At 42.1% G+C, this 25,047-nt stretch overlaps 1 protein-coding gene across 11 annotated transcripts in view; it reads left to right on the forward strand.

Moving 5' to 3' along the window:
* The window catches only part of FGD5 (FYVE, RhoGEF and PH domain containing 5), a 295,580-nt gene that overhangs the window by 180,024 nt on the left and 90,509 nt on the right, over positions 1-25,047 (forward strand). For all 11 annotated transcript variants that reach the window (XR_009761507.1, XR_009761505.1, XR_009761506.1 and 8 more), the window contains 2 exons: positions 3,557-3,708; positions 4,940-5,096. Coding sequence is in view for 7 of the 11 variants with exons in the window: in XM_061618450.1 (XP_061474434.1) it covers positions 3,557-3,708; positions 4,940-5,096 (309 nt within the window). In the remaining 4 variants the exon portion in view is untranslated. The remainder of the gene's footprint in view (positions 1-3,556; positions 3,709-4,939; positions 5,097-25,047) is intronic.

A 25,047-nucleotide genomic window follows, 5' to 3' on the forward strand; every position in this document is an offset into this window, starting at 1 on the left:
TCCTACTAACAAGGCCAAGCAGAAAGGCAAGATGTTAATTACAAAAATGAGGGATGAACAGTGATATATGATTTGATTCCATGGAAATGCCATGGAACAGTATCTTTTTAACACATGCTTTCCTGCAGAGACAGAATGATCTTGTCTGAGAAGACGACTCAGATCCTTGAGCTCTGATAGTCTGAGGAGCAAACTGCCACATGCCTTTCACACTCTTTTCAAACAGCATGTCCCCTGCTTTTGTGCTTTTCCAGATGTGTTTGCTGGTGGTATTGACAGAGAACTTTTTCATTTCCAAGAGATTCCATCCAACATTAGGACCATTAACAGTATAATCCTATACATATATACTCAGAAGTAAGGCCCATGGAGTTTAGTGGGACTTACTTCCAGGCAAGTGTGTAAAGGACTGCAGCCTAAATCTTGTAGTGGTGCTCCTAGATCTCCGCAGTGATTGCAGAAGAGGGGAACAGATAACTATGGCAATAGGAGAGGTTTTTTAGTGCCTTGATGGTAAGGGCATAAGGGCAGAGAGAACTGAAATTCCAGTTTTCCACATGGGTGTGCAAGGAATTTGTTATCTTAAAAAACAACATAATAACAAAATTTGTTTTCATGAAGGATTTTTTTTAGCAGGACTAGGAAACAGTATAGGAGAAAGCATAGCTAGAAGCGAGAGTGGGTGAGGTGAACAAAGGGTAACCAGAATGCATTAGATTTTACAAAGTGGAGAGGACAAGAAGACGGATTAAGGGAAGGTTGCAGTTCAGTGGCAGCAGGTGACTTAATGTTAGTGGGCCAGTGAATCCACTGAAAAACCTTGGGCAGCTCCTTGAAAGTTTGGACTAAAACCCCGAGCAGATTCCACTGCCCCACTGACATGGAGTCACTGGCCACTGCTGCTGGAGGTAAAATGTAGTTAGGAGCAGAGTGACATCTTTAAATTATACAGCCACAAGAGTGGCTGTATACTATAGCCAGCATGGATTTTTCACATTCTGCAGTGTTAAATTGAAAAAACCCTCCATGCCATTTTGCTGCTTCCCATAAGCTCATTGCAAAACAAAACCTTACAATACTTATAGTCCTGAATTCAGAAACGCTTGCTTAACAACTCTGTAATTTTTCATGGTGATACACAAAACAGTCAGAGAGAATTGAGAGTTCAAAATGTGAAACAAGAGGGGGGAAATTGAGAGCCCTCTTGGACTTTTTTCTGCCAGTAGTCTCGTAATATGTTGAAATTAATTAAAAATCAGCCATGTTCACAAAGTACCTGTAATCCTATTACTGACCTTGCCCTATATTCTGACTTTCATCTTCTGAAAAAAAGTTAAAAAAATTCCTGGCTGATTTTTAATTAAATAAATTTAACATTGAAGTCTATTATAGTGTCAGGCATGCTCAATAAGAACTGTCAGTGTTCTAAAAGCCAAACGCATAGCTGTTTGGTTTGCCTGATCAGATGGCCACACCCATGCCAGACACTGATTTCACTTTAAACAGTCATGGCTTCCCCCAAATAATCCTAGGAAGTGTAGTTTGTGAAGGGTGCTGAGAGTTGTTAGGAGACTACTTTTCCCCTGACAGAGCTCCAGTGGCCAGAGTGGTTTAACAGACAGACCCTCTTCTGGGGATTGTAGCTCTGTGAGGGGAATAGGGTCTCTCCTACCAACTAGGGCCTCTCCCTTCACAAACTACACTTCCCAGGAGTCTTTGGGGGAAGTCCTGAGTGTCTAAAGTGAAATAAAGGTCTGGTGTGGATGTGGCCAGGATGGTTCAAATTTGTGTGGGAGACTACACGTGGCTGCTGTAGAATAAAAAGGTGGAGGAAACCCTGAAAAACAATGATATGTTTTCCTTTTGGAAAGGAAAGGGGCTTCCCCTCTGCCCAGTGCCCACCTATGCAAACTCCTCCCCTCCCTGCCCCTCCTCCAGGTCTGTTTCTACTATCCTAAACATGAGTGTACAGGAGCAAATCTCATTGAACTCAAAAAGCATGCAAATGATCAAACCTGCCCTCCCCTTCTCTTCCCTCCTATCCCCTTCCCTTTTGCCCCTTCCCTCACGCTTCCTTCACCCCTCCCTCCCCATCCCCCATCCCCTTCCAGTACCTTCCTCCTCCTTCCCCTCCATGGTCAGTTTTACCTATTAAGCATGATTGCATGGGGGTAAATCACATTGAACTCAATAAGCATGCAAATGATCAGACCTGCCTTTCCCTTTCCCGCCTCTCCTCTCCTTTCCCTCTCCTGTCCCTCCCCTCCTTCCCCTTTCCTGTCTCCTCCTCCTTCCCTGCCCACTTCAGCCCTCTCTCCCTCTCCTCCTCCTCCCCCATTGTCAGTTTCAGCTATCCTAAGCATGATTGTACTGGAGTAAATCCCACTGAACTCAATAAGCATGCAAACCAGCCTTTCTCCTCCCCTACCCCTCCTGCCTGCTCCCATTCCCCTCCTCCCCTCTGCCCTTCCTCCTCCCCTACCCCTACCCCTCCTCCTCCCCTCCCCATCTCATCGTGGTCAATTTCACCTATCCTAAGCATCATTGCAAGGGAGTAAATCCCATTGAACTCAATAAGCATGCAAATGATCAATTCTTTCTTAGCAAACTTCCACAGGATCCCATTTCAGTTTAAAAAGCAGAGAAATTCACTAATTGGCAAAAACACCTTGTGGTTTAAGAGTGTACTATAGCCAACAGATATTTCTATCAAACATTAGAAAGCAGGGGAATTGTGAAAGTCCAACCCAAATTGTGTTTGCATTTTTACAAATTTGTAGGGCAGTACAGTATCTCAGAGAGGAGGTCAGGTCTCCTGCTCCCTGGTGCATTCACTATAGTTGCCCAATTTCCCTATTTTTTAAAGTTCGATAGAAATATCTGTTGGCTATAGGTACATTCTTAAACTGCAAGAGTTTTTTTGCCTATTACTGAATATGAAGACTAGGTACTGAAAGTTGATGCATAAACTTAAGGAAGCTGCTACAGAGATTTTTGGAGCCTGGTAATGTGATTGTGGTGATACAATAACAGACAGATTATTGTAGTAGAAAAAGATTTTTGTTAGCAAGAGCATTGTGAAAAATGGTTCAAACCAACGGGCAAGCAAGCAATAATTGGCTAACATGGACCAGTTCTCTCATCTGTAACCCCTCCAATTTCACACAGTGCCTCTGGGCCAAGCGTCTCTGGCACTCTGGGCTCCTTTTGGGAGGAAAGGCAGGATATACATTTAATAAATACATAAATAAAATAAGCTGTCATTCCATTTTAAAGGTCTTCCTGAGAGGTTTGCAAGCTGTTGACATGGGGGTACTTGAATTATATGAGAGGATTGCACCACATCAGAAAATTATTTATGGTTGAAAAAAATTGTGGTTGAAGAGAAGTGAGACAATAGGAGGGAAGGAGAGGAAAGGGAGAGTCAAAAAGAGAAATGACCAAGACATGAACAAGAGGTTTAGCACCAAAGTACAGATTTTGAAGATGTTGGAGAGGAAAGTATGAGTAGGATTTGGCAACAGGCTACAGATGGTATTCTGAATTGTGTTCACAGGATTTCTACGAGGCTGTCTTAAAAGTGCTGGGAGATGATGATGGCAATGATTATGAAGAAGCAAAGCTCAAGAACGGGTTGAATGAGATCCCAGAAATCTACAAATTGCACCAAGAAATATTGGAAGAGCTGGAAGAAAAAGTTCTGAACTGGTAAGTGAGTTGGGGAGGTCTTTACTTTAAACCACCTAAGGACAGTATCCATTTTCCAGCCTCTTGAATTCTTCAAGAGAAGCAAGCACCTATTTCTTCAGACAGGGATAATCAAAAGTAGCAGCTGTAAGACCATTTATCTTGAGATGATCTCATTCTGAATACTGCAAGGTTATCCTTTAATCTAAAATCTGGAGTTTTAGATTATATATGTCAGAGGAACATGGTAGCATTATCTGTAATGACTCCAGACATTATGCACTCAAGCATTATATATCTGGCTTCTGAGGTTCAGTTGCCTTGTTTTCAATAGATTCGTTTTCTCTACCATTAAGTTAAAGCTTCCTTTTGTTGCAAGGTTGGGATCCCAACACAAGAGAGAAAGTTATAGATATCTTCTGCAGTATCTACGTAAGTGAAGGAAGAGAAACAGAATCTACCCTGAACTAGAGTGGATAGGGTGGGATATCAACATTTAAAATAAACAGAATTTACTTATTTGCCAGGAAGACAAATACAGCCCACCAGCCATTTATTTATTCATTTATTTCCCACCCTCTTATGAAACATCATGGCATATAGTAACATAAAAACATTTAGAAGCAATACAAAACAGCCATTACAATATTATGGCTTGTGAGATGTTTGACAATACCCAGTGGAGGCTGGTGGCTCTGATGTCAGTGGGGCAGTGAATCTGCTCCGGGTTGTCATCCAAACTTTCAAGGAGCTGTCCAGCATCCTGATTCCTATGATAGCCAACAAGATGCCCTTAGGAAGCAACAAGCAGGAGATGAGTGCAATAGCGCCCTCCTGCTCATGTTCTCCAGCAACTGGTATTTGGAGACATCATTTCTCCAATGCTGGGGATAGTACATAGCTGTTATGACTGCTAGCAATTCTAATCCTCCCTGAATTTGTCTAGCCCCTTCTTAAAACCATCCAAGTTGGCAGCCGCTGTTATATTTTTTGTTAGTTAATTCCATAGTTTCACTATGAGCTGTGTGAAGACATACTTTCTTTTGTGTGTCCCAGATCTCCCACCATTCAACTTCATTGGATGATCCTGGATTCTGGTGATGAGAGAGGGAGAAAAACATCTCCCTTTTTACTTTCTCCACACCATGCATAATTTTTGTACACCTCTAACATCCTCCCTTACTCACCTTTTTTCTAAACTAATAAACCTGAAATGGTGCAACCTTTCCTTGTTTGTCCTTTGTGGCTTTAGGGAAGATCATCAGAAAGTGGCTGACATTTTCCTCTCCAGAGTATCAAGGTTCGGTCACCATACAGCTTACATTGTGCAGTTTGATAGAAATTTAGCTTTGATGGATGAAGCCCGTCTTAAATCTTCCCAGCTGGATACTATCATTCGGGAATTTGAGGTAAGGTCCCTCTCTGTTCTTTCCTCACTAATTTGTGGCTGTACTGTAGTGTGCTTTCACACTCTCTCCTTTCTTCCCTGTCTTGCCATCCCATCAGAACTCAGACAGGACTTGTGGGGAGGTATTAATGATGACTCAGAGACAGCTTTAGAGGAGATATAAGTCTGGAGAACCACAAGCGCATACCAGGTTTAAGTGCACACCTTCAAATGAGAAGAATTAAAGTCAGAATCAGCATCACTTTTCCTTTTGTGTATACCATATTAGGTACTGTTATAAGAAAAATAACAACAGCCTCAGTGTTTACGATTTCAATTTATTGCATTCAGCCATAGACCATTGCAAAATACAACAATTTGAACAATTAAAACAACATAGAATTAAAATAGGCCAAGATACAGAAGTGCAGAAATACTCAAAGAATATTATGATTCTGCATATGAGCCACATGCGACTTCTTGGCCACCAACACAGGATCGGCTGCATGTCGTCAATTTAACAGTAACAGTTACAGTTAAAACAACATGCAAATAAAATGAGCCAAAGTACAGAAATAAGAAAGTGCTCAGGAGATTTTATATTTCTGAACATGGGTCTCCTGCAGCTTCCTGGCAGCCAACACAAAGTTGGCTACGGCTAACATCACATGATTCTGATTATCACATAAAAGCTCCATGACCTGTTGCTGGGTGGATTTATCCGACGAGGTGTAAATATGATGGGCCAAGAATTTCTGTCTAGGCTCATCATACAATGGGCAATTTAACAAATAATGAACAATGTCTTCCACTGAATTGCACCCCAGGATGTATCCCCGTTCGTCAACTGGAATGCCCACGAAGCTCCCGTCTAAATAGGCAGAGGGCATCAGCTGAAACCTTAGTTCCGAAAAGGCTCTACGGACAGGGGCAAATGTTAGCCTCTCGAAATAATGTGGTTTGGCGTGATTAACATGCAGTAAGGGATACCAGCTAGAAAATGGGGCGGCTACGATGGATGCCCGATCCTGTCTCGCATCCTGATCAAAGACCCAATTCCTAAGGGCTCGGGGGCTTAGACTTAAATATTCCCCCATGGTGAGGTTGTACATCTCTAGCTTTGCCTGGCAGCCAAAGGCCCACCCCCCCTTTGTAAGTTGTTCTAACCAGCATGATTTGGTGAGGGAGTGATCGGCCATCCTAAAGACTCTGCGCCAGTACCTGAAATAGGCAAGATCAATTCTGGCTGCGAGCGAGGGAAGACCAAACTCTACTCTGAGATGAGCTGCCGGTGTTCCAGGGGGGAGGCCCAATGTCTGCCTCAGAAACTTGTTTTGTAGGGTCTCTATCTCCCTCTTAGCAGTTTCCCCCCAAAGTTCTGCCCCATAAAGTATAGCGGCTGTAATTTTAGCAGTGAAGACCTTGATCATGGGATTAACCAATTGGCCCCCTCTAGCATAGAAGAACTTTCTGAGTTGTGCTATGGATCTGGCACCTACCAGTTTGGTTGATTTTATGTGGGCCTTCCAAGAAAGGTTCTCAGTGAAACAGATGCCCGAGTATTTAAATAGGCGAACTTGTTCCAAGGGGTTGCCCATTCAAGGTCCAGTTGGAAATTTTTTTCTTCCTGCCAAAGACCAGGATCTTAGTTTTGGTATAGTTGAGTGTTAAACGTTGGGCCACGCAATAGGCACCTGGATGGTTTAACATCCTTTGAAGGCTAGTTTTGTTTAGGGATAGCAATACTAAGTCATCGGCATAAAGGAGTAATGGGGTCTTACGATTACCAACCGAGGGAGGAAAAAAGGAGGGAGAGGCCATTACAGGGACAATATCGTTGACAAAGAAATTAAACAGGAAGGGGGCCAGGATGCAACCCTGCTTTACCCCTCTAGCAATCTTAACCTCCCGGGAAAGAGTGCCCTGCAGGCCTAAACGAACCTGTAGGGTGTTGTCCTGATGAAGGGTCCAAATCAGGAACAACAGTCTCCTATCAATATTGGTCTCAGCCAGTTTTTGCGAAAGTAGGTCCCTGTCTATAAGGTCAAAGGCTGAGGTAAAGTCTACGAAGGCTGCGTATAAAGATTTGTTTAGACCCCTGATTGTTTTATTGATGAGATGCTGCAAAACCAAGGCCTGGTCGACAGTACTTCTGCCCTTTCTAAACCCTGCCTGCTCCTCATAGAGGATAGAATTACTACCCTCCCACTCAAGGAGCTTGTTTAGAAGGTACCGTCCATGCAATTTGGAGGCAACGTCCAGGAGACTAATTGGTCTGTAGTTCTGAGGATCTGACGCGTTGCCTTTTTTGAAAATGGAAACAATAATGCTAGATCGCCAGCTTGGGGGAAGGTCACCAGCCTCAATGTATGGGCACTGTGTAATTACTGCGTCCTGTGTCCCCACTTCCCTGTAACCCAGCTTTTGCCCTTGGCTTTTGCTGTCCTAGCCATTGGGACACTGTGCCAGATGAAGACATTTTGCTGGCTGAAGTGACCCTCCCTCTGCTAGGGCCAGCACTTTAAAATCTCAGTATTAAAACAGGATAACAAAATAAGAACATAGACTACTAGCAAGAGCAGCAATACAGCAGGAAAAAAACAGTAAGGTTTAATAACTTCCAGAATAGTGACAGAACAGATGAAGGTGGGAATTGTGTCTGAATGGTGCAACAAGACTTTTTAAAGTTCTAAAAAAGTGATTTGTACACTGCTTTTGGAGCATCAACTGAAAAGTGGTATAGAAGTCTCTTAAAAATAAAATAAAATAATCTTCACTCACCCACTATGGTGCCACTTGAAGCAGGTTGCCTCACCTTCCTGCAAGGCCATGTTCACATCAGACAGTTTTTTCAATTCAACAAATACATCCTTTATCCTGAATTCTCTTCAACTTTTGTACTGATCATGCTGAGAGTTACACCACATGTTCCTAGAAATGATGGAAAAGTTAAGTAAGCGCAGCTTCCAGATTACCTGCAAGGCAGGGATCTTGAACGACTGCTTCTTGGAGATGTCCACCAGTTCCAAATGCATGAGTTGACTATGTGCATTTGCTGCATCAGTTTCTTTGAATTGTTGGGAGTAATGTTAGTCAGTTTCTTTGAATTGTTGGGAGTAATGTTAATTGTCAGTCATCCTATTCCTGGTTTAAGAAACAGAGTAGCCCTATTCATGCAGGAAAGGACAGTGAGGATGAACACACCACCACCCACCACTCTTCCCTAAGTTGGAGAGATAACTTCTGCAGTGGGAAACTTTTTTCTGTCATATAGGCTCAAAGCACGGTTTAGAACAAGTAGGGCAGGCTTCCCACTTCAGAGGTTATCTCCCCCTCTCCTGCAACAGCGACAGCAATGGGGCTGATGTGTTTGTCTGCACCGTATAAGGTTGTTTTTAATTATTTTGTTTTATTATTGACATGTTTGCTATCCTAGGTTCCTTTATTAATAAATAAATAAATGGAATTTAGACCACCTGAACAGGGCTAATGTAAACCTTAGGGCTCTCTTCTGCTTCTTATCACATTGGCTCTGCTGTTTCTGATGGTGCAGATGCACACAGTGTCAGTGCTCTGGATCAGGAGATATACACCAAAATGTCAGCTCCCTGCCACTGCTGCAACTTGTTTTTTAAAAAGTGAGATAGTAGCTGGCTGTTCCAATCCCTGGCCTTTCAAGCTTTTAGCCGATAAGTGAAATCAGAGTTGTGATTGACAAGGGATTTGGTGACTTCCACACAATAGCTAAAACCCTTTGCAAATTCTGAAAATAGCTGCTTTTTCCTTCTTGTCTGCACATCGCATGAGTTAAGCTTATAGCAGCATGTGTGCCTGCCTGTACCCAGTTTTCTCTCTGTGTACATGCACAGGATGAGGTACAGAAGAGAAGATCATACCAGGATCTTGGTAGGTATTCACAGTATACAGTTTCAGTGATGATGATAATTGTATACCTGCACAGGTTTTTTTAATTACTTGCAAAAATAGCATATTATACATTTTATTTATCAAATAACTTGAACAGAAATGAAAAAGTACATTCAGGTTAGGGTTGCCAGGTTTCTGGTTTTCGCCCGGGGACTCCAGATTTTTGGGGACCTCTCTGGGTCTCTGGGTGACTCACCTTAATCTCTGGACTCTCAGCTTTCATTTTAAGAAAAGTAAGTTTCTAGGTGGTCTGGTTCATGAGATATACACTAAAATGTCAGCCCCCCTCCCTGCAACTTCTGTTAAAGGAGCTCATTACTGGTTGCTCTAACCCTGCCCCTTCAGGTTTGTAGCCAGTAAGTGAAGTCAGAATTGTGATTTGCTGACCTCCAGGCAGTGCCTAGACCCCATTGCAAAGCCAGAAAACTGTTGTTTTTTCCTGCTTACCTTAAAATCTCATCAATTGAGTAAGTATATAGCTTTCAGCCTTTCTCTCTCTAGTGTGCAGGAGTCAAACAAGTTTAAATTTTCTTGGGCTGTTGAAGAGGGCAGTATTTTGAAAACTTTCCCAATATGAAGCTTTAATCCAATATTCACTTTTCTGGGAGTAATGCTGAAATGTTAATCCCACATACCCAGAGTAAACCCCATTGAATTCTGTAGTACTTACTTTTGAGTAGACATAGCAAAGAATTAGGATTGTGCTGAAAATAAGTTGGACTTTTGAGTGAACATAGCAAATAATTGTGTTTGTATTGTAAATCTTTCTCTCCCCTGCCAATCCTATTTTTAAAGTAATTAGGCAGGGCTTACTTAGGTATCACAGCTTTTATTATGTAGGAAACTAATACTGATTTTATTTTCTTTAAAAAATGTTCTACAATGACTTAAGTGGTTTTGACAATAACCTATTATATGAGGTGTATGTATATTTACATCTCCAGTGTGTGTGTATATATGGAGTCTTTCCAACAACCCTGTGAGGTAGGGTTGCAGACTGGAAACCAAGGCAGCTCACAATCAGAAATACCTTTCTTTAAAATCCAATAACCATTAAGACAAGTATAAACGGTTGCAAAACTGCTTAAAGTAGATGATTCTGAATTTTGGGTTGGGTGAATGATGTTCCTTATCACTTGAAGTTGCAGTTCTCTGCATGCTTCCCTGTTTGAGTAAGCCGTAGAGCTGGAAGGGGCCTATTAGGCCATCAACTCCAACCCCCTGCTCAACGCAGGAAACCAAACCAAAGCATTCCCGGCAGATGGCTGTCCAGTTACCTCTTGAATGCCTCCAGTGTTGGAGAGACTACCACCTCTCTAGGTAATTGGTTCCATTGTTGTATGGCTCTAACAGTTCAGAGGTTTTTTCTGATGTTCAGTCAAAATCTGGCTTCCTGCAACTTGATCCCATTATTCCACATCCTACACTCTGGGACGATCAAGAAGAGATCCCTACTGTATGACAACCTTTCATGTACTTGAAGAGTGCTATCATATCTCCCCTCAGTCTTCTCTTCTGCAGGCTAAACATGCCCAGTTCTTTCAGTCTCTCGTCATAGGGCTTTGTTTCCAGTTCCCTGATCATCCTTGTTGCCCTCCTCTGAACCTGGTCCAGTTTGTTTGCATCCTTCGTGAAGTGCGGAGACCAGAACTGGACGCAGTACTCAAGATGAGGCCTAACCAGTGCTGAATAGAGGGAACTAATACTTCACACGATTTGGAAACTATACTTCTGTTAATGCAGCCTAAAATAGCATTTGCCTTTTTTGCAGCCACATCGCACTGTTGGCTCATACTCAGCTTGTGATCAACGAAAATTCCAAGATCCTTCTCGTATGTAGTATGGCTGAGCCAAGTATCCCCCATCTTATAACTGTGCATTTGGTTATTTTTCCTACGTGTAGAACTTTGCATTTATCCCTGTTGAATTTCATTCTGTTGTTTTCAGTCCAATGCTCCAGCCTATCAAGGTCCCTTTGAATTTTTTTTTCTATCTTCCACGGTATTAGCTATGCCCCCCAATTTTGTATCATTGCAAATTTGATAAGCATGCTCTGTACCTCCTCATCCAAGTTGAAGAGCACTCGGCCCAGCACTGAGCCTTGTGGTACCCCACTCATTACTTCCGCCCAGTTGGAGAAGGAACCATTGATAAGCACTCTTTGAGTACGATTCTGGAGCCAACTGTGGATCCACCTGATAGTTGTTCCATCCAGCCCACATTTAGCTAGTTTGCTAATCAGAATATCATGGGGCACTTTGTCAAAAGCTTTGCTGAAGTCGAGATATATTATGTCCACAGCATTCCCACAGTCTACAAGGGAGGTTACCCGATCAAAAAATGAGATAAGATTAGTTTGGCAGGATTTATTCTTCATAAATCCATGTTGGCTTCTAGTAATCACTGCATTGTTTTCAAGGTGCTTACAGACTGACCGCTTTATAATCTGCTCCAGAGTTTTCCCAGGGATTGATGTTAGGCTGACTGGTCTGTAGTTCCCCAGTTCCTCCTTTTTGCCCTTTTTGAAGATAGGGACAACATTAGCTCTCCTCCACTCTATCCTGCACTTCACCAGTCCTCCATGATTTCGCAAAGATAATAGACAGTGGTTCTGAGAGTTCTTCAGTCAGTTCCTTCAATACTCTAGGTTGCAGTTTATCGGGCCCTGCCGATTTGAACTCCTTCAAAGTGATTAGGTATTCCTTGACCATCTGTCTTTTGGGACTTGCTTCTGAGTAAACAAACGTAGGATTGCACTATAAATATATAGGTTTATAAAAAATAAATAGGTTGTGTAAATAATAAAGGTCTTTGACAGTCATGCTTATATAAATATTTATTCATGCTATGTCCCAGTAAGTATCTGATTTCACACAATGGTTGTATATTATTTCCTCTGTATTTTAAGTGTGCCCTTCTTCCTTGGGGTGGTCATGGTTCCCCTCCGTTGTTTTCATCCTGAGGGGCATATAGGCTGAGCGATGGTGAGGAGCCCATAGTCACACAGTAAATTTTATAGATCATTTCCATTTTAATTAAAATGATTTACATGCAGGCAAGGTTTATTAAGTAGATCCACACAATACATTTCAAGCACATCTAACTCACATTTAAAGCACATGACTTCCCTCAAAGAATCATGGGAAGTGTAGTTTTCCCCTCACAGTTATAGTTCCTGTCACCCTTAACAAACTACAGTTCCCATGATTCTGTGGTGTGATTCATGTACTTCAAATGTGTGTTGAATGTGCTTTAAATGAATGGTGTGCATCTGCCCTAGGTATGATGTGCATTCATTAGTGAATTGAAAAGAACAATTTTTTAAACAGGGGAAGGGCTATAGCTCCACAGGGCCACAGTGACTCCAAAATTTATTAATGTATTTTATTTACAACATTTATATACCACTTTAGTGTAAAAAAAATCTCAATGTCGGTTACAGAAAGAATTAAAACAAAATTATAGGCAAAAACAGTTAAAGACAGGTATTTAAAACATTCAAAATAATCAAACCAACAATGAATTAAAAACAGATAAAATACACAATAGCTTCTACATGCCTGGGTAGGCTTGCCTAAACAAAAACGTTTTTAGCGGGTGCTGAAAAGAGTACAATGAAGGCGTCTGCCTAATGTCAATAGGCAGGGAGTTCCAAAGCGTAGGTGCTGCCACACTAAAGGAATGATTTCTTACAAGAGCAGAACAAGTATTATGTGGCAGCTGTAACATGGAAAGCACACTTTGAACTTGGCTTGGTAGCAAATCAGCAACCAGTGCAGATTTCAGAGCAGACGTGCCACAGCATTCTGCATTAACTGCAGTCCCCATGTCAGGTTGTGCTGCCTGGGGATTTCTGTGACCTTGGCTGACTGGCTGCCAGGATTTTTTTAGTTTTGGTTTTTGGTTAGGAATCCTGACTAGTTGTGGGATGCTGAGTTTTTTGCCTTTCTCATAGGAATCTTGTGGTTGGTATGGTATTGCATTTAGGAAATCATCACTGTCTTTTTCTTTTTCTATTTGCATTTCATTTACCTTTAACCTCACTCCCTTATATCCATAGAAGCAACAACAGTGGTTCCATGCACTTAGCTCAACCTCCTTAAACCCACTGATGATACCTTGTTATTTGCATGATGGTTGGTTCTTGCCCAATAGTTGTAAAAGAGAATTCACATATTGGGCAGCATGGCTGCAACTGTTGTTGTTCTCAAGCTACTGACTGTGAAGGTAGACCAAACAATGTGCGTTTTCTCTGTCAATTATTACTCATTGGAATTGGGTTGGCTGTCAGAGTGAGTTTATAGCACCCCACAGGTAGACAGAAAAGGGTAGAGAATCTTACTCTTACTCATTTCTCTGACCTCTTTCTGAAGTGAAAGGTAAATCTGTAAAGAAGTTTGGAGCAGCCATGTTAAAAGACAGGAGCAGGGCATTCCAGGCATGGGGTTGCCAACACAGCTTGGCTATGGATATCTTTGCAGAGGATCCCTAGTAAAGCTTTACAAACAGTACAATCCAAACTATATCTACTCAGAAGTAAGTCCTGTTGAGTTCTATGGGGTTTAGTCCCTTAGTAAGTGTGTTTAAAATTGCAGCCTTCAGGGGCATCCATCTTTACTCCTGAGTGCTTGCATCTAACATGTTCATAACGCTAGGCTTTTTTCTTCCAACAGTGGCCTTCTGGTGACTGGCCTGGCCTGAGAGCACTTAAACCCTTCTTATCAGAAGCAATTTAGCTAGATTGAATGTTCCCTATCCAAACTCCATCTTTTAGCTAAGATTTCTGTCTTAATTTCCAATCAGAGAAATGTTTTTGTTTGAACTGTATGCTCCAAACAACTGTGGTTGATGCTTAATGTATCATGCTTAATGACATCACTTGGACCTGCCCCATGACATCACTTGGCCTGCCATCATGACATCACTCATGAAATCTCAGGGTTTGGGATGCTTCTGACCTGGCAACCCTAATTCAGTTTATGATGACATTACAATATGTTATAGTTTTCTAAATATGAGGAGTCAAACAAGTTTAAATTTTCATGGGCTGATTAAAAGGGCAGTTTATATGTGTAATCCATAGTCTGTTTTGAAAACCTTCCCAATATGAAGCTTTAACCCTGTACTCACTTTTCTGGGAGTAAAGCAGAAATGCTAATCCTACATACCTGTGAGTAAATCCCATTGGATTCAATAGGACTTACTTTTGAGTAAGCATGGTTAGGATTGTGCTGCAAATCAACTGACTTTTGAGTAGACATAGCAAATGATTGTGTTGTAAATCTTTCCCTTTTCAATCCTATTTTTTTACGCAATTAGGCAGGCTTATTTAGGTGCTTTTATGTGGCAGGAGACTAATACTGATTTTTCTAAAAAAATATTCTGCAATGACCAACTGGTTTTGACAGCAAACTGTTATCTGGGATGTATGTATTTTTACATCTCCAGCGTGTGTATGTGTGTATGGAGTATTTCTAGCAATCCTGTGACGTAGGTTAGGCTGTGTTGGTTCCCTCAAGCTGCATATGTTTTGAGTATTTGTATTTGTGTGTGCATGTTGGCAAATTTTGTGGGTGGTTTTGTTGGTATTTTTGCAGTTATCCTTCACTGCATGGTTTGCAAATACGACATGATGTGTTTGCACCTTGCTTCCTGGGTCCTACCCCTTTTATCTTTTCAATAAACCTGTGAGGTAGGTTAAGATAAGTGTTGATTCACTCAAGCTGTACATACTTAAAATATTTATGTGTGTGTTTTGGCAGGTTTTGTTGTTGTTTTGTATTTTGCTGTAAAATATCAGAACTGTGGAAAGTTGCAGTTAAAGCCATGGAGGGGCTACTTTGGTGCATGTTTTTCCCCTTCACTGCATGGTTTGTGAATATGACATGATGTTTTTGCACCTCACTTTTCTTCCTGGGTCCTCCCTAGGGATGGAAAGATCTGTCTGTTCGGTTCTCTCAGTTTCTCATTTTTCCAATGTTAAATTCAGTTCTCTACATTTCTGTAGCAATCTGTGGATTAAAAAAAAATTCTCATGAAAATTCTCCACCATTTTAGTGTGAATTTCTCCAAATAAGCACATTTTTGTAGGCAGTTTTGACAAAGATATACATTTTTGCAAGCCATTTCTCATCATTTCATGTCTCTTTGCATGTTATTTTTACTCATGTATTCATTTTTATGCACATTTCCCCCTAATATATGCATTTTTATAAATATTGTTTGGTTGGCAAACTGCATCCCAAAATTCTAATAAATGTGAATTTTGAAGGATGGCTGTGTTTTAGTTCTCATATTGCTTCAGAAATTGCAAAATTGATAAATTCTGCTTGAAATGCGAACTGAATTGAAATTGTCACCCATCCCTAGTCCTCCCCCATTTTTATCTTTGCAATCCGGTGAGGTAGGTTAGGCTGAGAGTTGTTTCATTCAAGCAACACAATTTTGTTTAACTGCTCCTATCTTTTTAATGTTGTTCTAATGTTTAAATGTTATTTAATAATTAAATGATTATTTTTAAACTATTTATAACTCTTGCAGAATGCCCGTGAGGGTAGGAACTCTCCAGGCAGGTTAAAAATCTGTTAAATAAATAAATCAAGACTGCGGATTCAAAATAACTGTTCATATTAGTAATATATGTTAATAAGAAGCAGTTATTGCCAATAGATTGTAGGGAGATGGGTGGTGGTGGACGGGAATGTAGAGGCCCCGATCTACATACAGTGTACTGGGAATAGGAAATCCTGTTGGTATCCCTGGCTCTTCCACCTGAGAGGAAATCCAAATCACAATTCTCCCTTGTGTGAAGGAGCTCTATGTGCATACATTGATACATGCATTGAGCCCCTCCTCGGGTGCCTAGTGCTGTGTATGACTGGTGCGCAGCAGGCGGGGCTAGCCTGAGCAGCCTTGTGACCTCTCACACAGGCTTTTCACATATGGGTCAATGCCATCTGAAAGCCTTATAGACGTGCATTCTAAGTGTGGTGGTACTGATGTGAAAACACATTTGCTGCATGCTGAGATACTATTTTCAGGGCAGAGAATATGTGTTCAAAACACCTCTGTCCCTCTTAGACTGTAAACACCTAGTCACTAGATCAAAGTGTTTCCATTATTTTTATTTATTTATTTATTTATTTTCATTTCTAGACCGCCCATAGCTAATAGCTCTCTGGGCGGTGTACAAACAGGATTAAAATACAATATAAAATAAAATCAGTAACAGAGAAACACATTAAACTAAAAACATTAAACATAAAGCATTAAACATTAAAATGCCTGGGAGTACAGCCAGGTCTTAACCTGGCGCCTAAAAGAAAGAACCGTAGGCGCCAGGCGTATTTCCTCCGATAAGCTGTTCCACAATTCGGGGACCACCACAGAAAAGGCCCTAGATCTAGTAACAGTCCTCCGGGCATCCTGGTGAGTTGGTACCCGGAGGAGGGCCTTAGATACAGAACGAAGTGAACGGGTAGGTTCATAGCGGGAGAGGCGTTCCACAAGGTATTGCGATCCCACACCGTGTAAGGCTTTATAGGTCAACACCAGCACCTTGAATCTAGCTCGGAAACAAATAGGTAGCCAGTGCAAGCGAGCCAGGACAGGTGTTATATGCGCAGACAGATTGGTCCTTGTCAACAGCCTGGCAGCCGCATTTTGCACTAGCTGAAGTTTCCGAACAGTCTTCAAGGGCAGCCCTACATAGAGCGCATTACAGTAATCCAGTCTAGAAGTTACCAGAGCGTGAACAACCGAGGCGAGATCATCACTGTCCAGATAGGGGCGTAGTTGGGCTACTAAGCGAAGGTGGTAAAACGCATTCCTTGCCACCGAGGCCACTTGAGCCTCGAGCGACAAGGAAGGGTCAAAAAGGACCCCCAAACTACGAACCTGTTCCTTCAAGGGGAGTGTAACCCCATCTAGAACAGGATAAGCATCCACCATCTGGGCAGGGAAAGAGCTCACCAACAGTGTCTCAGTCTTGTCTGGATTGAGTTTCAGTTTATTAGCTCTCATCCAGTCCATTATCGCGGTCAGGCAACGGTTCAGCACATCAACAGTCTCACCTGAAGAAGGTGAAAAGGAGAAGTAGAGCCACATCTGGAGGGGGAACGGGTTGATCTGCTGAACAACTGCGAAATCTCTTGGAAGCTGAATTTAAAAACACACACTCAAGCTGCTCCCACCAGGTTTTATAGTAAAAAGGGGTGTCATAGTGTCATATGATATTAGGTGCAGGACAGGAAAAACTGTGGTGCCAAATTTAAACGGAAAGATCAGGAGCACCCTCATAAAAGTACTTCCCATCTTTCTTTACAGCCATGGCTGTATTTGAGTCAGGCTCGCAAAGGAAGAATTGGGAGCTTGCTTGGAGCGTGCTCCTGGTTCTTCTGTGAAGTGTAAATCACCTGATGTGATTTAAATCATTATAAACCTCTAACACAGCCTTTCCCAACCAGTGTGCCTCCAGATATTGTTGTACCACAACTCCCATCAGCCTCAGCCAGCATTGCCAATGGTCAGGAAAGATGGGAATTGTGGTCCAACAACATCTGGAGGCACACTGGTTGGGAAAGGCCACTCTAACAGGAGAAACTCTAATTTGTCCTGTCATTCAAAATTACTAGAAAACAGAAATCTGCCTAGCACTTCAACCTGCCTTCCAAAGCTGCATCCATGTTTATGGCTGGTGGCATTGAATGCATCACCTGGCATTGTAATAAAATTTGATTTCAAAATAAAATATGAAGTCAGGTGATTGACAAATGGTTGGCTATCCACCCACGCCCTTCATCAAACTAAAACCCACAGATGGTTCGGTGTAAGCCATAACAGTTTAATTGGTATAAAGCCAATATAAATTTGGAGTGTAGATACCAGAGTTTAGATCAGGATTGATGTAGTTATCATTTTGGCAATCCTAGTATTGGTAGTGGGCCGAATAGGGTGGAGGTAGCAAATTTGGAGGGCTACTTTCGTTTAGTAGTAGGGTCTTCCTTTTTATTCTTCTTTCCTTTTTCTTCACCATCCAAAAGGAATGCATTTCCTTCAGCAGCCAGTGCACTGCCATTTGCTGACCTCAGACTGCCCCAGGCACAGCAGCATTCTGGGGCATTGTGAGAGGAAAATGGCTGCCACCACAAAATGGCAGCAGCCATGTTTTTTAGCAGCAGCCATTTTTGCCACCATCACCATGCTCCAGAAGAGGGTTGTGTCTGGAACATTATGAGGTCAAGAAAAAAGCAAAAGGAAGTGTTGTTTTTTGTTGTTTTCCCCCATGAAGAAATGGGAAAAATTTAAAAGTCCTCACTGTGCCTCGTAGCGGACCCCAATTTTCATCACAAACTGGGGGGGGGAGTCTTACCTTAGCCCTAGTAATGCTCAGGTTCTTCCTTAACTAATTCTGATAATATGTGTACTCAAACTACTCTCAGTTCATGAATCCAGAGATAACTTACCCGCGCTTGATAGTATTTCCAGGAAGGTCTCTGCTCTCTTTGAGTTTATGTGTAGCAACAGAATGTGCCCGATTCTCCTGGGAGCAATGCAGAGCCTTCCCTTAATCCCTCTCAGTTTGTCTGTAACATAAATCAGTACAGCTCTTCTGAAGATGCCTTCGGTGTGTTTCAGATCAACAGTTCTTGCTCTGCCCTTTCCCCGTCTCCCTTGCAGTGCCCCAGGAAGCAGGGTCAGAATGTATTTCACAGGAACATCATGGCCCCTAATATTAAGTAAGAGATAAAAGTTGCAGTGTTAATGCTTTTGTCTCAGTTTGGTGTGCTGCCCCTCAGTTCAGCTACAATTGGAGTTAATAGGATTTTTATTTGAGTCATAAATCTGAACTCAGAAGCTTCCTGTGGCTTTGGATTTTTTTTATACACTTGATTTTCTCCCCACTCACAACAGAATCCAAATAGGTATAATACTTGAATATTAACTTCATTTAAAGGGGTGATGATGGAAGGAAGGCAATACAGGAAGACCTATATCAGTTTTGAAATTGCTCCTGATGAAAAATGAATAAATATGGGGCTGCAAACTATTTGATAATTTGAAAATGATTAAATATAGAGGTGCCAGAGGCTTGGTCAGAAAAGAGGGTTTCCTCTTTCCTGACTGAGCTTCCTGCATCTTTAGCAGTTAGGGTGATTCCACACAATAATTTAATTGTGGAGTTGGTGCTGCTCATGTACGGAGGTTTTGTACAGTGTTCACACAACCTTGTTGTCATCAAAATGCCATATTTTCTCCATTTAATCCAGATCTACTGTTTCCGCTGAAAATTTGATGAGTAAAAAACCTGCAGAAATTGTAAATTCGGATTAAACCGGGGGGGGATACGGGAAGGCATTTTGATGAGGATGGTGTCGTGTGGATGCTGAGAAAAACTTCCATGCATGAGCAACACCGAGTCCCCATTAAACTGATTTGTTGAAGCAACCATTACTGCATGATGATGGTGCTGAACAGGTGCCACTTTCTCTTTCACTGCATGACAAGAAAAGTAGCACCAAGAGGGCATCTCAGGGAAGGACCATAACTCAGTGGTAGAGCATCTGCTTTGCATGCCGATGGCCCCAGTTTCAATCCCTGGCATCTCCAGATGGACCTGGGAGAGACTCCTGTTGAAACCCTGGAGAGGTGCTGCCAGTCAGTGTAGACAATACTGAGTTGGATGGACCAATAGTCTGATTCAGTATATGGCAGCTTCCTATGCTCCTAAGTGCCACTTGTTACAAAAAGAGTTAGCAGCCAGCAACTCTAATGCAAACTCTCTGGGCATCTGGTTTGTTTCTTTTGTCAAGACCACTATGAAAAATGAGATGGAAAGTAGCTAAGTGATGAGGCAGTGAGCTGTGGCAACATTGTCTCGTCAGAGACATGGCTATTCCTTTTTAATAGCTTCAGGGACAGCCAAGACAGCCTGGATTGTTGCAACCTGTTACATAGTTCATCCATGCCAGACGACCTTATTAACTTTTGGTCTTGACCAAAGTATGTTCTTGGACTTGAAAATAGGAGGAGGAGTCTTTATTTGCAGTAACAAGATGCTTATTTCTACATTATTTATTTATTTTGTCTATCAAGATATTTATATTCAGTTTTTCAATGCCTAGACTTTACAAAACTGCTCACCACATAACGAGATAAGTATATTTATTTATTTATTATTTGATTTATATCCCGCCCTTCCTCCCAGCAGGAGCCCAAAGCGGCAGACAGAAGCACTAAAAACACTTTAAAACATCATAAAACCAGACCTTAAAATACATTAAAACAAAACAACGTTAAAAACATTTTAAATTTTTTTTAAGCTTTAAGAATTCAAAAACAAACTCAACCCTAAGATAATAAACCAACACATAGCCAAATTAAATGCAGCAAAAGAATACAAAAAACCAGAACAAATATCTAATAATTTAAGCAGCAAGAGAATCAAAGGTTTGCTGAAAAAGGCCTCAACTGCTTGTGGAACATAAGTACAGAGGGAACCAGGGCCAGCTTCAGGTATCTGGAGTCCCTTGGGCACAGTGGGCCCCTCACCACCACAGGGCTAGGTCTGGTCACCACTTTCTGCCCTCGTCTTCATTGCTGCAGGGGCCACCAGCATCACTACCATCACCTCTTCCTCCTCTTGAGCGCATTGCCCATTGGGTCTCCATGGCATGGGAAACTGCCTCGCAGACACTGTAGCTGCAGTGGTGTCCATGACAAGAAGTTTTCCACACCATGGGGGCTGCTTCTGAGAGGGTGGGGCCAGACATTCTTCTGGCAGTGACTGCAGAAGGGCTTGTGGTAGAGCAAATGAAGCCTCTAGCTGCTGAAGGGATGGGTGAGTGCTGAGGGAGGAGGAGGTAGTAGTGGCGGTAGCAGCATTGGTGGTCTCCCACAGCAACAAAGACAGGTGGTGGGAGGAGGTGACCAGGCCCAGTGCTGGGGGTGGTGAGGGGCCCTATGAGCTCCTGGGCCCTTCAGTCACTGCCCAGCCTGGATGCCCACTGGTGCCGGGCCTGGAGGGAGCTAATCCAAGCTTTTGGGGCACTGAGATTTTTCATTGCAGAAAAAGCACTCTTGTATATCACCACCAACCATATCCTAGAAGGCAATGGCGTTGTCTGATATTAACATGTGGGCAGCTTCATATAGGAGGAGACAGTCCCAAAAGTAGCTTTGTGCCAAGCCATCAAGGGCTATAAATGTAATAACCAGCAACTTGAATTGCACTCAAAGACAAACCAGCAGCCAGTGCAGCTGGTAAATTAACAGGGTCTTGTGATCCCAGTATTTTGCACCAGCTGAAGTTTCCAGAAGCTCCCTGCCGAGCTGGATCCAGGAGTACCCCCAACCTACAAACAAGCTCTTTCAAGGGTGGCACAACCCTGTCTAGATCAGTCTGATATACCTTCACTTGGTCAGTAAATATCATAACCTACTTTCTTGTCCAGATTTAATTTCTGGGATTGCTATTTGGTGGACAGTCCAAACTTTCTCCCATCATGTGCTAAATAATAGGAGAGTCCATAAAGACAATAAAATATCCTTGTTTTTAAGCTATATGTGAAAAAGGAAATGTATAGTGGCTAAATTCAATGTGTTACATACAGATACTCCCATGCTCTGTCAATAGCCACCAGGGCTGGAGTCAGAGGTCCTGCCAAGGTCAATGCCTCAATAGGAGTCCCACTGCTGACCCCCATGGCCCTGTTGTGGCTTCTCCTTGCTGTGGCTGCCTTCCTTATCTGGTCTTTCCCTCTGGCTTAGAGGGGAACCTTGATGAATGACAAGAGCTTGGAGAAGCAGCTGAATTCAGCCTGTCCAATCATTTTCGCTTTTCCCCTAGGCAGCAGTAGGAATTGGGTCCAGATGCAAAGGGAGAGTGAGTGGGTGAAAGCAGGGAGGAAGGGCCCCACCAAGGGCATCTTGAGTGACCCCCCCCCCAAACAGAGCCAGCATTGGTAGTAGCGATGGGCAAATCTGACAATTTTGGTTTCTCTCAGTTTCTTATTTTTTTATTCTTATATTTGGTTCTCCACATTTTTGTGATTTTTCTTTTAAAAAAAGACCTCATGAAAATTCATCTGCATTTTAGTGCAACTTTCTCCTAATACACACATTTTGGCAAAGCAATTTTGCCCAATACACATTTTTGCAAAGAAATTTTCCCTAACTTAATGCATTTTTGTATGTTATTTTCAATAATATTGCATTTCCAGACATACTTTACTCTGGTATATGCATTTTTGTACAGTAGCTGGAGAACTGCAAAATTTGCTGAAGTGCAAATTTCAAAGGATGGCTGTGTTTCAGTTTGCATATTGTTTCAGAAAGTGCAAATATTTATTTATTTAAAACATTTCTATGCCGCTCTATCTTCCTGGAAAGCTCAGAGCGGCAGACAACTATATAATAAAAGAACATAGACCGAGAATACCTTATAAAAGCAAGACATACACCATAGATACAAACTTACAAGATAAGATTAAAATAGTAAAAACTGTATACAATACAATAAACACATAATTACTCCATAATCTCTCACGGTCAAGAGATTTCCTATTCCTCAGTCCAGGTTAAATGCAAGATGGAAAAGGAACGTCTTGACCTGGCGACGGAATGCCGGAAGCGAGGAGGCTGACCGGACCTCTATTGGCAGGGAATTCCAGAGTCTAGGGGCGATAACAGAGAACGCCCTATCTCTGGTGGGAGGGAGGTTTGCCTCTACATGCAAACTGCATCAATTTTCTCCCCCATCCCTAACTGATAGCCACAATAAATTGCATATGTGTGTATGTGCATGTGTGTATTCTACACTTGTTTTCTATATTATTTGCCTTAAAATGGCTAAAATGAATGGGCCAGGCTGGAGCAGTGGGCCACAGTGTCCAAAGCCAGACTTGGTGAGTAGGGTCTCCACCCTGTGATTCCTGAGACCAGTTGCTGGAGCTGGGGCCTGGAGCTATAGACTTCACCTAGAACTGGGGTGTGAAATGCATTTGGCAAAGAGGTCAACATAGCCCGCCAATTGCAGGGGCAGATAGTGCTCATCCCTGTTCTCATCTGTATCTGAAGAGAGCTCTGAGCCCACAGTCCCAACTAGTTCCCTTAAACTGCATTCCAATACACACCTGGAAGTAAATCCCGTTGAACCCAATGGAGCTTACTTCTGAATAGGCATGTACTGGATTGCACTGTAAGCTAGGTTTCCTGGTTCAAGCTGTGGAGTCCCTGACAAAAGGTACTCTGAACAGGCTGGTCGCCATGATGGGGAAGCATTCTGGCTAAAAGTATTTTTCCCCACACACATGGGGTGTAAACTGATTTGTAACATGAACATAAACGTACAGCAGCGAGAATTTACATTCAGTTTCTCTTCCACATTCCACCTCAATGTGTAACATTCACACATAACATAAATATCATAAGCCTCCCAGTCTGTGTCTGTGCTGGAATTGTTTTTTAAAACGATTGAAGGTTGTTTTTAAAAGATGTTTTTAAGATATCTTGTTTTAATATGTTTTTAAAGCTGTTTTGTTTTAATATACTTTAAAGTCTTTTGTTTGTAAGATATTTTAAAGTGCTTTTAGTCGTAGAATCATAGAATCATAGAATAGTAGAGTTGGAAGGGGCTTATATGCAGAAATCCAGATTAAAGCATTGAGCCCATTATTCCGTGTCCTGCACTTTGGGATGACCGAGAAGAGATCCCACCCCTCCTCAATGTGACAACCTTTCATGTACTTGAAGAGTGCTATCATATCTCCCCCTACTCTTCTCTTCTCCAGGCTAAACATGCCCAGTTCTTTCAGTCTCTCCTCATAGGGCTTTGTTTCCAGTCCCCTGATCGTCCTTGTTGCCCTCCTGTGAACCTGTTCCAGTTTGTCTGCATCCATCTTGAAGTGTGGAGACCAGAACTGAATGCAGTATTCAAGATGAGGCCTAACCAGTGCTGAACAGAGGGGAACTAATACTTCACGCGATTTGGAAACTATACTTCTGTTAATGCAGCCTAATATAGCATTTGCCTTATTTGCAGCCACATCACACTGTTGGCTCATATTCAGCTTGTGATCAACGACAATTCCAAGATCCTTCTCACATGTCATATTGCTAAGCCAAGTATCCCCCATCTTATAACTGTGCATTTTATTTCTTTTTCCTAAGTGTAGAACTTTGCATTTATCCCTGTTGAATTTCATTCTGTTGTTTTCAGCTCAATGCTCCAGCCTGTCAAGGTCCCTTTGAATTTTCTTTCTGTCTTCCATGGTATTAGCCCCCAAATTGTGTATCATCTGCAAATTTGATAAGCATGCTCTGTACCTCTTCATCCAAGTTGTTAATAAAAATGTTGAAGAGCACTGGGCCCAGGACCGAGCCCTGTGGTACCCCACTTGTTACTTCCACCCAGTTTGAGAAGGAACCATTGATAAGCACTCTTTGAGTATGATTCTGGAGCCAACTGTGGATCCACCTGATAGTTGTTCCATCCAGCCCACATTTAGCTAGCTTGCTAATCAGAATATCATGGGGCACTTTGTCAAAAGCTTTGCTGAAGTCGAGATATATTATGTCCACAGCACTCCCACAGTCTACAAGGGAGGTTACCCGATCAAAAAACGAGATAAGATTAGTTTGGTAGGATTTGTTCTTCATAAATCCATGTTGGCTTCCAGTAATCACTGCATTGTTTTCAAGGTGCTTACAGATTGACTGCTTTAAAATCTGCTCCAGAGTTTTCCCAGGGATTGATGTTAGGCTGACTGGTCTGTAATTCCCTGGTTCCTCCTTTTTGCCTTTTTTGAAGATAGGGACAACATTAGCTCTCCTCCAGTCATCCTGCACTTCACCAGTCCTCCATGATTTCGCAAAGATAATAGACAGCGGTTCTGAGAGTTCTTCAGCCAGTTCCTTCGATACTCTAGGTTGCAGTTTATTGGGCTCTGCCGATTTGAACTCATTCAAAGTGATTAGGTATTCCTTGACCATTTGTCTATCAATCTCAAGCTCCAATCCTGCCCCTTCTACTTCATGTTTCGCAGGAG

The sequence above is a fragment of the Rhineura floridana genome, chromosome 3 (assembly GCF_030035675.1).
Source record: "Rhineura floridana isolate rRhiFlo1 chromosome 3, rRhiFlo1.hap2, whole genome shotgun sequence".
Taxonomy (NCBI): Eukaryota; Metazoa; Chordata; class Lepidosauria; order Squamata; family Rhineuridae; genus Rhineura; species Rhineura floridana.